The 13,481-nt window shown below is 39.0% G+C and overlaps 1 protein-coding gene and 1 long non-coding RNA gene across 6 annotated transcripts in view; both read left to right on the top strand.

Annotated features, from left to right (window-relative positions):
- Positions 1-4,928, top strand: part of ANKRD44 (ankyrin repeat domain 44) — a 342,621-nt gene extending 337,693 nt beyond the window's left edge. For 2 of the 5 annotated variants that reach the window (XM_021076238.2, XM_085000280.1), the window contains exon 28: positions 1,956-4,928. In XM_021076238.2, coding sequence (XP_020931897.1) covers positions 1,956-2,014 — 59 coding nt within the window. In that variant the 3' untranslated portion in view covers positions 2,015-4,928. Of the gene's footprint in view, positions 1-6 lie in introns of all 5 variants that reach the window. The other 3 variants (XM_013984363.3, XM_021076233.2, XR_014830016.1) reach the window with 2 other exon arrangements.
- Positions 4,929-7,789: 2,861 nt separating this feature from the next.
- LOC146396063 (uncharacterized) overlaps positions 7,790-13,481 on the top strand; it is a 41,088-nt gene continuing 35,396 nt past the window's right edge. The window contains exon 1 of the long non-coding RNA XR_014830021.1: positions 7,790-7,922. This is a non-coding gene — a long non-coding RNA (uncharacterized LOC146396063). The remainder of the gene's footprint in view (positions 7,923-13,481) is intronic.

Below are 13,481 nucleotides of genomic sequence, written 5' to 3'. Positions count from 1 at the left end.
CCTAAGTTTCTTTTAAATGATAGCACAGTCACAACCATTGCTTTCCCATGTCTGATCTACTCAGATGATTCCATTTCTTTAGAACCAGTTGCCTGGTGTGTGCTTCATATAAAATGCATATAACGTGACCAAACGGTGTTACTGACTCCCACAGACACCTGGATCTCAGTATCCTTTCTAACCTGATACACGAATACCTACAGTGGAAAGTCATTGTTCTCAGAATGAGAGTGCCTGGCCCCTGCCCGAGGCACGTGGTGTGTGCGTGTGCTCTCAAGGGAGAATGTCTTTTTTGATTGTCCTGTGGCTGTTCTTTGTGGAATTGTGCCCTACCCCCGCCCCCTCGTGTTTCTGTTCACTAGATGAAGACTGGAATTCTGCCTAACTTCAGATAATACAGTGCTTGTTGTTGTCATGTAAGCCGGGGGCGGGGGAGAACCAAACCAACCCCCACCCCCGATCCAATGTCTCCCCCTCCCGGTCCCCTCCAGCCTCGCCCCAAGCATGACTTGCGGGAAGTTAACTCCTCTTGCCTGGCATGATTGCTAACTTGACATACATCTTGAGATGTACTGCGGGATGCTCACGCCGCACTGGACTGCCCAGACTAACCACTGCCTTGTCTGCATTTACGCCCAGGTCATACCCCGGCCCTGGCTTGTGCTCCTAACAAAGAGGTGGCTGACTGCCTGGCCCTCATTCTGGCTACCATGATGACTTTTTCTCCTTCCAGCACAATGACGGCTGTCAACTTCGTTTGTTTTAAAAAAGACAGTTTGAGCAGGACGACCCTCTCCAACCTGGGTAGCATGGTTAGCCTGTGCAGTAACAACGTAGGCTCGGAGGATGGGTACAATGAAAATGATTCTGATTCGGAAACGTTCTGACTTTGGACTGTAGCAGCTTTTCCTTGATCACCCATGTTGGAGCAAGGGAAAGAAGTTCGAATTCCAGGTTAATGTTGTGTTCCAGTATTATTATGGGCCCAAGCTTCCAGAAGCCAGTAGAGAAGGAATTCATCAAACCGAGGGAAGGCAGCTAGGCCGTAGGGCAAAGCACCCATGCAGATGGGCCTCAATTTTGATTTGTTTCATGTTTTCCTTAGATCCAAGATACTTCTATGGAAAGTCTACCTCTCATTTTAAGTAAGGAATGAAAAATGCATTTAATTCTTTTTCTTTGAGGATCATGCAATTATTGAGAGGGAGCTGTTCTCTGTAAAGCTGTTTTTTTTTGTTTGTTTGTTTTTTTCATGTACTTACTCAACCGTGAGTTCTCAGAAGTATATCAATGTGACATTCATGACCCCAAGGAGGGGAAGGAAGGGGTGGATAGGAAATGCCTCAAACCTCTTCTCACTTTGATGTTTACCTCCTCACTAGAAGCCAAAGGTAGAGGTGTTCATCTTCAGAAATAATGCCTGTAATAATCTTTTCAAGGGAGTCCAATTATTCATATCCTCTCAACAGTAAGCCCTTAAATATCCAGAACTTCTTTTTGAGGATTTTTGTGACAGTTGCCAGAGGAAGGGAAAAATTCATTGAAAACCAAACTCGCTTTCTTCATTTAACACAAACACAGCACCCAGCGCTCCCCGTAACAAGCCTGCGACTAATTTTAACCTGATTCATTGAGTCCCAATCTCTTTAGTAACATTTCAGGAGAAAAGTGTATTAAACCAAAACCTTGAGACATATGCAGATGTAATATGACCCTTTGTACATCAAAATACTAGTTTTATAAAAGCCTAAGAACCATCAGTGTTGTTCCTCAAGAGTAAAATGTGAAATGAGCTCCCCAGTCAAGGTCATGACCAATGAGTGGAAATGTGACGACCAAAGGGAACAAAGAAAGTGGAAACATGGGGTAGACATGGGTGATATGGAAATTAAAACCAGTTAAAGTTGCTTGAGGATGAAATCACCATAGTGAATACTGTGCTCCCTCTGCCAAAGCTTCTAGGTCAAATGGACCCCGTTTCGCACCTGGATTAGCTGTACAAAAAGAAGAATGAGACTCTTTAAATTATGCAATTAAACACGCACACATATGTGTATGTGTATATATGTCTGTAGTTCATCAGCCAGCTATACATGAGGACCAAAATGCTTCAATCTAAAATGGAAGATTTAAATTGTTTTCCTTCAAAATGAAAATGAGAACTGAAATAGCTTTTCTATGGAGTTAAAAATGTAATCTTTTTGTGTAACAGTCTTTGTTGTGTTTTATATTTCTTACGACACAGATTTCTAGTTGATGGCTTAACATTTGTAACTGGTAATGTGTTGACCATGGCTTATTTTTTGCCAAACTAGAGAAAATGTTCCTATACTTTTGATGTAAATGTGTTTATATTTATTTGAAACAAACAAATGCCCGAGGAAACATCCATTGTTTATTCTCTGTTTTAACTGCTATGTGTCTTACTTGGAATAATGACAAAGCCGGAAAATACAAATACTGCTGGCTTGCAGTCCTGGGGCCAAGCCCAGCATTTCCACTGCTGAGGTTTCCATCCGACCCTCAGGCTCTTCCACGTCGGTTGGAAAGGGTTACAACATCCAGTTCTCAACCCCAGCGTGCAACCAGCTCAGAGCTTAGAAGACACTGCAGTCCTTAAGCTCGTCTGCAAAATGAAAGTGGAAGTGTGTAGTGAATCATATGCACCAAGGTGGCCCAAAGAAAGATGCAGAAATTATCCTGAATATGCTGAAAATCTCACATGGTCCCAGTAACCTAACAGGAAACTGTGTAAGTGAGTGGGTGCATGTACCAAGAAGAGAAATAAAAATCACCAGCTCAAGTGCTATTTTCCGCTTGAGGAAAAGACAGGAAAGAAACATGTTCTATTAGGGTAGTCCTCTCTGACGTTTTAACATCTTATAATCAGTTCCCTTTCCATCTTGGACATTTCTACTTTATAATGTATGTGAGATAGTTTAAAAACAGTGTTCTATCGTATCTGGATCAAATGCAGATACTGTATTATATATTTCATCTAACTGTAAAAGACTTCAGTCTTACTCTGTAATATTCTGGATTTAACTAAAAACTCACATTGGGTTCTTCACAAATGAGAACTTGTTCAAAGAACTTGTACGAACTGGTATGAATTTCATTGAAAATTTTTGACACCACCACCATTGCTTTTTTTAATTCTCGGTATTGTGTTCCCCTCCTTCCTGCTTCCCTGTTGTTTGTTTTGAGAAGATGAGTACTTTAAAAAGTAGATAAATTGCTAATGAGCAATAATGACCTCATCTTTACCAAAACCCTGGAAATAAGGGAGATCTAACGCTGAAGAAGCATGATATACTGCGGTGTCTTTTTCTAGAAGTGAGTGGAAGTCTTGCTCAGTTGGAATTTCCAGCAGGAAATGCGATGCCTGCTTTAATGGGGAAGCAGCGTTAACATTTTTCCTGTAGAGTAGCACAGAGAACAAGAAACATTGCAGCAGAGCAGTGACAGCCATGCAAGATTATCTCCATGGAGCTGCGTTCTGACTTCCCCCGGCTCTTTCCCTGATAGGAAGAAGGAGGACAAAGGAACGAAATGAAATCATGCTATGAATTGTGCATTGAATCAGTTCTTTATCCCCGACTCTATTTCTCCCTTTTCCCAAGACCAAATTTTTTACCTTGAACAAATGACTTTAAAAACTCTGAGTTTTGTGTTTTTCATATACATCTCTAAGTAATACAACTAGATTTGTCGCATACCTTTCTAAGAAAAAAACAGAAAACATTGCGCTTTTAATTGAGTCTTGGTTGTTGAGTGCTTTTCTAAATGTGTTGGTTTGGGGACTGTATTTTAACCACAGTCACAGGGATCATGTTTCATCACACTTTCCTATTTGCCATGTCTGCCTATCCTTGGTAAATACATTACTGTCTCCAAATTGCCTAAAATCTGCTATGATTCTACAGTAAATAGCTCAGGGGATTTCTATTTATCACTACTAAAAGGGCACCATAGTATGTTTTGGTACTTTAGGCAGTAACCAGCTGCTTGGTTTATTATTTTATTCTTAAATTAGAGCAAGAACATCAAATGGATTTGCTGCACTAGTAGTAATTCTTCGTACTGTTGAGCAACTAGGTTTGCTTATCTGTTGTGTTGGTTGAAGAACTCATCCCTTTTTTTTGTCTTGTAATATGAAGTTAGAGTGCCTTTTTATATTTGTATATTCTGAAAATGTTCTGTGAAATGTTTTGTATTTTTTCATTTGAGTGTTCTCAGAGCAATATAATAAGTGAGTTTTCATTTCAGCCTTTCTTTGAATGTATAGTGTCTTTTTCCCCTTTCCCCTCTTACCTGCTTTGAAATGAAAATGAAGATGCTGAAGTTTTCTATAGGAATTACGTTTGATTTTGCAGTACTAAAATGCTTTCTTCTTACAAAACTGTAAACCATAGGTCAGTGTTATAGGGGAAAAGCGTTTTAAGATAGTGACAATCTGAGTGTGTGTATAAAGTGTAACTCTATGCGTTTCTTATGCAGTGATCTAAAAACTCAATGCAAATATCTTTTGTTTGGTAGTTTTGTCTATATATTTTATGCTTTAGCATGTGCAATATATCTTTGCAAAGCGCGATGATACAAATCTGGTGCCAGTGTTATATTTTGCATAAAATATTTGTAACAACATAAAATATTGTTTGATAATTTCAGTGGGATTTTGTCTGTAATGTTTTCTTATGTAAATTGGAATTGAATGATTCTGGTAAATGTCATGACTGTAAAAATGAGGAAATGACTTTTAGTTCAGTGAATGACTTTGAACCAGTCTGAATCTTCTCAAGCACAGTTTAATACTTTTTCAACTACTGAATGCTAATAATGTAATGAAGTACTTAACTGTAATATACTATGGAAATGCATTCAGATGGTTATTTTTACAAATAAAAGCGGTACAAATATTGTTGCAATTTGTGTTTTCTTTAATTTTTCCAATTTATGCTAACTTTACCAATTATTCTGCTAACTTAAATCTTCATCCCCAGCCAAAGCCAGATTAACCTAAAAAATTTTTTTAAACTATCGAGACAGAAGTGTATCTCCATATTTTTATTTCAGTTTAAATCATCAGAATTAGAGCAAAATATTTCAAAAGGTGTTCTATGTTTATTTATTTATGCCTCCAAATTTTTCCGTAAAGAATTTAAACTGGCTTGGGGAGTTCCTGCTGTGGTCCAGTGGGTTAAGAATTCAACTGCAGGTCCTACTGTATAGCACAGAGAACTTGGGATAGAACATGATAGACAATAATATGAGAAAAAGAATGAATATGTATATGCATGACTGGGTCACTGTGCTATACAGCAGAAATTGGCACATTATAAATCAACTATAATTTTAAAAAAAATTTTTAAAAAGGAATCTGACTGCAGCAGTTCAGGTCACCGCAGGGGTGCGGGTTAGTTTCTCAGCTCTGTGCAGTGCATTGAAGGATCCATCGTTGCTGCAGCTGCAGTGTTAGTTGCAGCAGCAACTCAGATTCAGTCCCTGTCCTAGGAACTTCCATATGCCACAGGTGTGGCCATTAAAAAAAAAAAAAAAAGAAAAAAGAATTTAAGCTAGCTTGTAATGAAAGACATATGATACACTAGAAATGGAAAAATTGGACAAGGAAAAAGAATTTGAAGAAATATGAGAATCATAAAATTTAATGTAGTGGCTATAACTGAACCTAAATTTGATCTAAATTTCCTTACAGCCAAAGTAAGAGGGGAAATGTGATTATATAGATCACATGTATCAGAAAAAAAGAAGCCTGCAAGGTCCTCAGAATTGTTAAATTGACCATGCTTATCTTTGCCACCACAATTCTTCAGCTGCTTCATGATAATACAAGAGCCTACTTCTTAAAGATAGCCATAGAATTCCTCTCCATCCATCTCACCATTCAAAATATCTCCCTTTGAGGTAGAGCCTCCTTGCCTGCTTGCATTTCTCACGAGCTTTCTATCCTAATAAATCTGTTTCTTGCCTATTCAAAAAAATATATCTCCCTTTGAGTAGTGACATCAGAAGTAGTCTTTATGAGTACGAAGGAATTGATTCCTAATTATGAAGTTTCCAGCTGATGAGAAAGACTTGGGGTTGGGGGTGGCTACCTGAGTTCCTCAAATCACAGCACCCTAGAATGTTAGAAGTTCTTACAGTCCAGCCCGCCCCCATCATCAACTTTTTCACAAAGACATTGAATCCCAGAGAGGCCATATAATTGCTCACATATGTGTCATTAGTGAACCGAATACACACTTGTGCCTATAGATGTTCTCTCTTCTATCCTGACCTGCTGTGCAATGTTTTGTTGGGGGCATTCTTGATTTTTGTTTTCTGCTAGAGATGCTCAGGGAAGTTTTGCACCCTGCCTCACCTCACTCTGTGTTCAAGTGTACAAATCTGAGTGTTTTTCCGTCTTGAAGACTGTAAAACATGAGTTATACCACAGGTGAGTATTTCCTGTAGTTTGGACTGCAGACTAGGTATATCAGTTATCTAATGCTGCCTAGCAAATTACCTTAAAACTTAGTGACTTAAAACAACAAAGTTTATTATCTCAGTTTCTGTGAGTCAGGCATCCAGGCGTGGTTTGGTTGGGTTGTCTGTTTCTGGGTCCCTCATGGACTGTGTTCACAGCATTGGCTGGGGAAAGCTCCATTTCCAAGTTCACACAATGGTTTTTGGCAGGATTCTTCATGACGTGTTGGACTGAAGGCTTCAGCCCCTTGATGCCTATTGGCTGCCTTCAGTTTCTCACCAGATGAGCCTTTCCATTGGGCAGCTCACAACATGGCAGCATGCCTCACAAGAGTGAGCAGGGTGAGAAAAGCCAGAGAGAGAAGGAGCAAGAAAGAGCTGACAGGTTAATAACTTAAGCTTGAAATGACAGGCCATCTTTTTCTCCATAGTCTCTTCATTAGAAGCAGGTGACTAGGTCCATCCCACATGCAAGGTGATATCCCACCAAGAGGTGTGAAGACCAGGAGAAAGGAATCCCTGGGAGCCATGTTGGAAGCTGTTTACCACACTGGCTCCATCACAGTGTCCTTCAGGAGTATAATTTGACACTAAGATAACTCATGCCCGGTCATTGCTGAAGAAATTGTTTACTTCCTAAATTCACCCTTCAAGGAATACATAAGGATCCCCTAATTTCATGCTCTCGGAAGCCGTCACAAAGGGGATAATGGCCTCTACTGCAGTAATCATATTGTTGGACATCTATGTGGTACTTTGTCTCCAAACTGCTTGTCAAAGGATTCCTCTTTCTAATGCCATTTAGTAGGTTTAGATCCCTATACATCCCTCACTTTACACGCTTAATGTGTTCCAGAATTAGCTTGCCATGCTCAAAGGCATTAAGCTAAAAGGCTATTAACGCAGCATAAAAGTATCGTGGGTAAAAGTACTGTATGAATTGTCTCTTTGAGCAAATTTCATACTGAAAGGACATTTGCTGCAAAATATAAAGCAGCAAAGAGAATGGCACTGCCATTCATTCATTTTCAGGCACTCGGGGTGATCGCGAATGTGTGGGCATTTGTGGTGGCACGATGACTGGGGCGTGGGAGGGCTCGCTACTAGCATTTGCTCTATTTGTATCGCATTTGCTGGGCCAGGGATACCAAATGTCCCATCCAGCCCAGTTGTCACGCATCCCACCCCCAATGCCAGGGCGCCCCAATCTCACTGCCCACCTGCTTGCTCTCCTGTCGTTTCTGAATCATTTCTTCAATTTATTACTTGTGAAGCCAGCCATATTTTAAATCTGCTTTTACAGGGAATTGCATAAACATGCTCTAATGTACATCCCCTCCTAAAGAGCACTGACAAGCTTGGGAGAAAGAACTTCGGAAGGCAATGTCAAGTGCATGTTCCTGGTTATGTATTTTACTAGGAGAGACCACATGCAGGTGAGTGGAAAAGTGCTACACAGATTTGAGACCAACCTTTAATTCCTTTGTTATTAAACACACAAAGGCAGGTCTGCACATGTATATTTCTTGTCTTAAGCAAGGGATGATTGCATCTACTTCATAGGTGGGGCAACCCTGCTGATAAAGAGGCACCTCGCCCATAGTTTGCTAGCAAGATCTGAAAACACAGCAGTATTGACTCATGTGATTTTCTGGGCTCTCATAGACACAGTTTTTAGAATACCATTTTCTACCTTTAAATGACAATTTAATGAAGTATATTTAATATCTAGAAGAATTTTATACTTTTCAAAAGTAAAAATGTTGAAGCAATACTTAGAGCCCAAAAATCTTACCTGTGCTTATGATCAGTTGATAAAGTACCCAGAAAATCTGAAAACTTGAATACCTCGTATTTCTTATGGTTAGGTTTCCTGAGAATTACAAATATCTAAGCTCACCCAAGAAATAGCAAAAAAAAAAAAAAAGACCAAAAAAACCAACCAACCAAACAAAAAAAACAAATATCTAAGCTCAGATCTGAATGTCAAAAGGTTGCCAGCCATATAAAGATCAGAGGAGAAAACAGGGAGAGGGAACACCCAGTGCCAACAACCAAAGGCAGGAATAAACTTGGCTAGTTCCAAGAACAGAAATGGGGCCAATGCGCTGGAGACTTACGGTAGGAAAGGATGGTCTGAGGTGAGGTCATGAGGCCAGATCTTATAAAATGTTTTGAGCCAAGAGGAAGAGTTTCTATTTTATTCTTAATGTGATTTAAAAAAAAAAATCCACTGGAGAAATCTAAGCAAAAAAAAAAAAAAAAAAAAAAATGGCTGTAGTCCTATTTCTTTTTTTTTTTTTTTAGAGCCCCATCTGTGGCATATGGAAGTTCCCAGGCCAGGGGTTGAATTGGAGCTTCATCTGGGGCCTATAACACAGCCATGGCAACCCTGTGTCTGAGCCACATCTGTAGCTTACGGCAATGCCAGATCCTTCACCCACTGAGCCAGGCCAGGGATTGAACCCACATCCTCACAGAGACAACATTGGGTCCTCAACCTGCTGAGACACAATAGGAACTCAGTTCTGGGCACTCTTGAAGATAGAATTGACTGACTTTGCTGATGGTTTTATGTCCAGCAAACAGCCTAGCATTTGGGGGAGAGGCTGGTGCTGAGGTCTCATGAAATTACAGGTGACCAGAGGAGACTGCCTTAGGAGTAAATGGAGAGAGAGATGAGCTCTGAGCTGTGGGCACTCCAACATTTAGACTTCAGGAAAGAAGATCTAGCAGAGAAGACCAAGAGGGAGTGGCCAGTGAGACAGGAGGAAAAGCAGGAGACCTAGATGTCCGCGAAGCCTGGGAAAGAAAGATTATTTGGAGGAAGCATGTCAATTGTGTCTACCGTCTCACTTGCTTCTGGAAGGCCAAATAGGATATGACAAAGCGTGGCAATTGGATTTGGGAACATAGAGTTTATTGTTGACTTTTGCAAGAATAGATGCATTAGAGTGGTGAAGCTAACAATCCAAAGAGGATGATTGAATGAAAGAAAGGAGAGGAATGAAGGGAAGGGGGGGAAATGAGGCAGTAGCTAGAGAGGGATATAGAGACCAGAGAAGGTATTTGTTTTTCAAGATAGGAGGTGCTGTAGTATATCAGTGCTAAGAGGAATATCTAGGAGTAAGCAGGAAGAAGCTGTGTGGGGATGGGAGGGTATTTTTAGAGACACAGCAGAGGAGGATTACTGAGTAGGGCTTAGTACTCTTGAGATTTACGATTATGAATTTAAAATGGCATCAGTTTTCCTGGTGGGTTTTTTCATTAATACTGGTACAGGCATAGAGCAAGTAGGCAGTGGAACTAAACAGGGATGGAGATTTTCCAGATGATCAAAGGGGAGCTATGGAACTATGGTGCATTCAATAGGCGTGATTATATAGATCATAGACTATAAACTGGGTAAAGAGGGAAATGAAGATGGGAGAGGTGATAGGTAGTGAAAAAGTGGCCCAGTCACTGGACTAAGGATCTTGGTAAGATGGAAGAATTATTGAGTTGTAGTACAGGAGTTGGGGGAGTTAAACATGGGGTGCTTAAAGTAAAAAATTTAGAAGCGATACAGTTTTTTTTTAATTTTATTGAAGTATAGTTGATTTACAATGTTAATTTCTTCTATAAGCAAAGTGATTCAGTTATATATATATTTTTTTCTTTTTCATATTATTTTCCATTAAGGTTTATCACAGGATATTGAATATAGTTCCCTGTGCTATATAGTAGGACCTTTGTTTATCCATTTGCATCTGCCAGTCCCAAACTCCCAATCCTTCCCTCCAGCCTCCCCTTAGCATCAATAAGTCTGTTCTCCATGTCTGTGAGTCTGTTTTGTTTTGCAGATAGGTTCATTTGTGTCATATGTTAGATTTCACATATAAGTGATATCATATGATATTTGTCTTTTCTCTTTCTGACTTACTTGGTTTGCTAATCTCTCAGTAGATGCTACAGAGGCATTATTTCATTCTTTTGATAGTTGAGCAATATACCTTTGTGCAATATTCCATATATCTATATATCTACATATCTATACATCTCTATACATCTTTCTTACCTACATCTTCTTTGCCTATTCATCTGTCAATGGACATTTAGGCTGTTTGCTCATCTTGGCTATTGTAATTAGCGCTAATGTGAGCACAGAGGTTCGTGTATATTTTCCAATTATAGTTTTGTCTGAATAAATGCTCGGGAGTGGGGTTTCTATATCATATGGCAACTCAATTTTTGGTTTTTTGAGGATACTCCATACTGTTTTCCACAGTGGCTGCACCAATTTTACATTCCTGCCAGTAGTGTAGGAGGGTTCCCTTTTCTCCACACCCTCTCCAGCATTTGCTGTTTGTGGAATTTTTTTTAATGATGGCCATTCTGACCAGTGTAAGGTGGTACCTCATTGTGGTATTTCTCTAATAATCAGCAATGTTGAGCATCTTTTCATGTGTCTGTTGGCCATCTATATGTCTTCTTTGGAGAAATGTCTCTTTAGGTCTTCTGCTCATGTTTTGATTGGGGTTGTTTGGTTTTTTTTTGTTACTGAGTTGTATGAATTGTTTGTATATTTTGGAAATTAAGGCCTTGTTGGTCACATCATTTGCAAAGATTTTCTCCAATCCACAGGTTATCTTTTCATTTTGTTTATGGTTTCCTTTGCTGTGCAAAAGCTTATAAAGTTGATTAGGTTGCATTTGTTTATTTTTGCTTTTTTTCCTATTGCCTTGGGAAACTGACCTAAGAAAACATTGGTATGATTTATGTCAGAGAATGTTTTGCCTGTGTTCTCTTCTAGGAGTTTTATAGTGTCATGTCTTATATTTAAGTCTTTAGGCCACTTTGAGTTTATTTTTATGTATGATGTGATAGTGTGTTCTAACTTCATTAATTTGCATGCAGCTGTCAGACTTTCCCAAAACAGACATGTTACAGGGATTTGTTTTTTTGTTTTTTGTTTTCATTTAAAAAGTTTTATTGACATGTAGTTGATTTTCTGCTGCACAACAAAGTGATTCAGTTATACATGTATACACATCCATTCTCTTTCACATTCTTTTCCTGCATAAGATTATCACAGAATATTGGATACAGTTCTCTGTGCTGTACAGAAAGTCCCCAAGAAATGATACAGTTTTGATGCTGACAATGTCAAGAGTATAATTACAGGAATAGGTGGTTGAGGATAATTGAAGGAAAAAAGCATGGAGTGAAGACGTAAAAACTGAGGTGGCCAATACAATGAATCCCTTGGAAAGCTATTTAACCTAGAATTTGAGCAGAATTGATGAGAATATTTGGCCAGTTCAAAACATCTATCATTCAGGTATCTCACCTTAAGACACACTCGGAACTGATTTATGATCAGAGTGATGTTTGTTTCCAGAATTAGGATGAAGCTTTTAAAGAAATAAGAATGGGGAGTTCCCGTCGTGGCGCAGTGGTTAACGAATCCGACTAGGAACCATGAGGTTGCGGGTTCGGTCCCTGCCCTTGCTCAGTGGGTTAACGATCCGGCGTCGCCATGAGCTGTGGTGTAGGTTGCAGATGCGGCTCGGATCCCGCGTTGCTGTGGCTCTGGTGTAGGCCGGCGGCTACAGCTCTGATTCGACCCCTAGCCTGGGAACCTCCATATGCCGCAGGAGTGGCCCAAGAAATAGCAACAACAACAAAAGACAAAAAAAAAAAAAAAAAAAGAATGGTTAAGTGCATTTCTGTTAAAACAAACAAACAAAAAAAAAACGGACCTTGACTGTAATATAATGACAGGTTTTATGACCATATGGTTTAGCCTAAATGTGTTTATGAAGCGCTCAGAGAACAGGACAGATGGCTAAGAGCTGCAGAGTGAACAAAATGAGTGTGTGGAGCAGACAAATGTCTTAGTGATAACAATGAAAAATTGAATACTTCCCAGTGAGCCTTCCACAGAGGACAGAAGACTAAATTCACTGGAATTCTGTATTGCTAAGTGAAAACTAAATTTGTTTTAAAATACTAACGTATCCTGAAATCTCGATTTTTAATAAAAAGAAAAAAGCTAACTTGGGTTTATAACTCCCTTTTATATCTCCTTTTTTCAGAAATGACTTCTCCATTTCCAAGTCCATACTATGTTTTTTTGTTACTTGCCATGTTTTATGTTCTTCAGGCCTAAGATTTTTGGCCCTTGTTCTTCAGCCCCTCGCTGTTTTATTATTTCCTAAAATCTGTAAAAACTTTGTTAGAGGAATGTTAGCTGATAATTGATTGATTTTCTGCTCAGCTTCATTCACAACGTTCTACCCATTAGCATGTAAATTTTGATTAGGCTGCTGGGCCCATCTCATTTTGGCATCAGTGCTAAAAAAGCTGATAAAAAGCTCAGTTGGTGCCATCTGGGAGCTCACTTTGTGATGTTACAGCTGACACTAGAAATTAGATTGAGAAAACCAATTAATTTCCCACAATGTATTCAGATATTGAAAAAGAAAAGCCTTTCAGGATGTGAACAATATTTCCTAGAGATAAGAACATGTTTTCTAGCATATATTAATGATCCATCCCCATTTACCATTCTGCCAGCTTCATGATCTAATAGTGACTTGAATAGTGCAAAGCAGAGGACATCTGTGAAAATTCATAAATATGTTTATAGGTGTCCATGAGTTGTATGATCTTGGACAAAGATATGGCAGGACTTAAAGGAGGAGGTATAAGGAAGTGGTGAAATTGTAGTTAAACAGGAAAATGTACATGGCATATGTTAAATTATGAAAATATAAAATGTAGACTAAATTGTTTTATATCACAAAAATAGGTAAAAACTGAATGTGTTTATGAGCAAGATCTAGAAGGTAACAGCCAAACTAAAACATGGATTTAACTAAGTGACAGAATTGTGGGCAACTTCTGCTCCAAATTTATGTTGTTTATTGTTTTTGCAATAAAGTTTTTAAAACGAAAAGAGATTGGAATGCATAAATAGGATCTCTAATCAGTGCTGTGTTATTTCTGCTCGT

Source organism: Sus scrofa, chromosome 15, assembly GCF_054392235.1.
Source record: "Sus scrofa isolate SSC_HxYL_T2T_F1_AM1 chromosome 15, Sscrofa_HxYL_maternal_Yorkshire_Landrace_v2.0, whole genome shotgun sequence".
Classification (NCBI taxonomy): domain Eukaryota; kingdom Metazoa; phylum Chordata; class Mammalia; order Artiodactyla; family Suidae; genus Sus; species Sus scrofa.
Note: the sequence above shows the minus strand (reverse complement) of the source record. Positions and strands in the feature narration are given on the sequence as shown.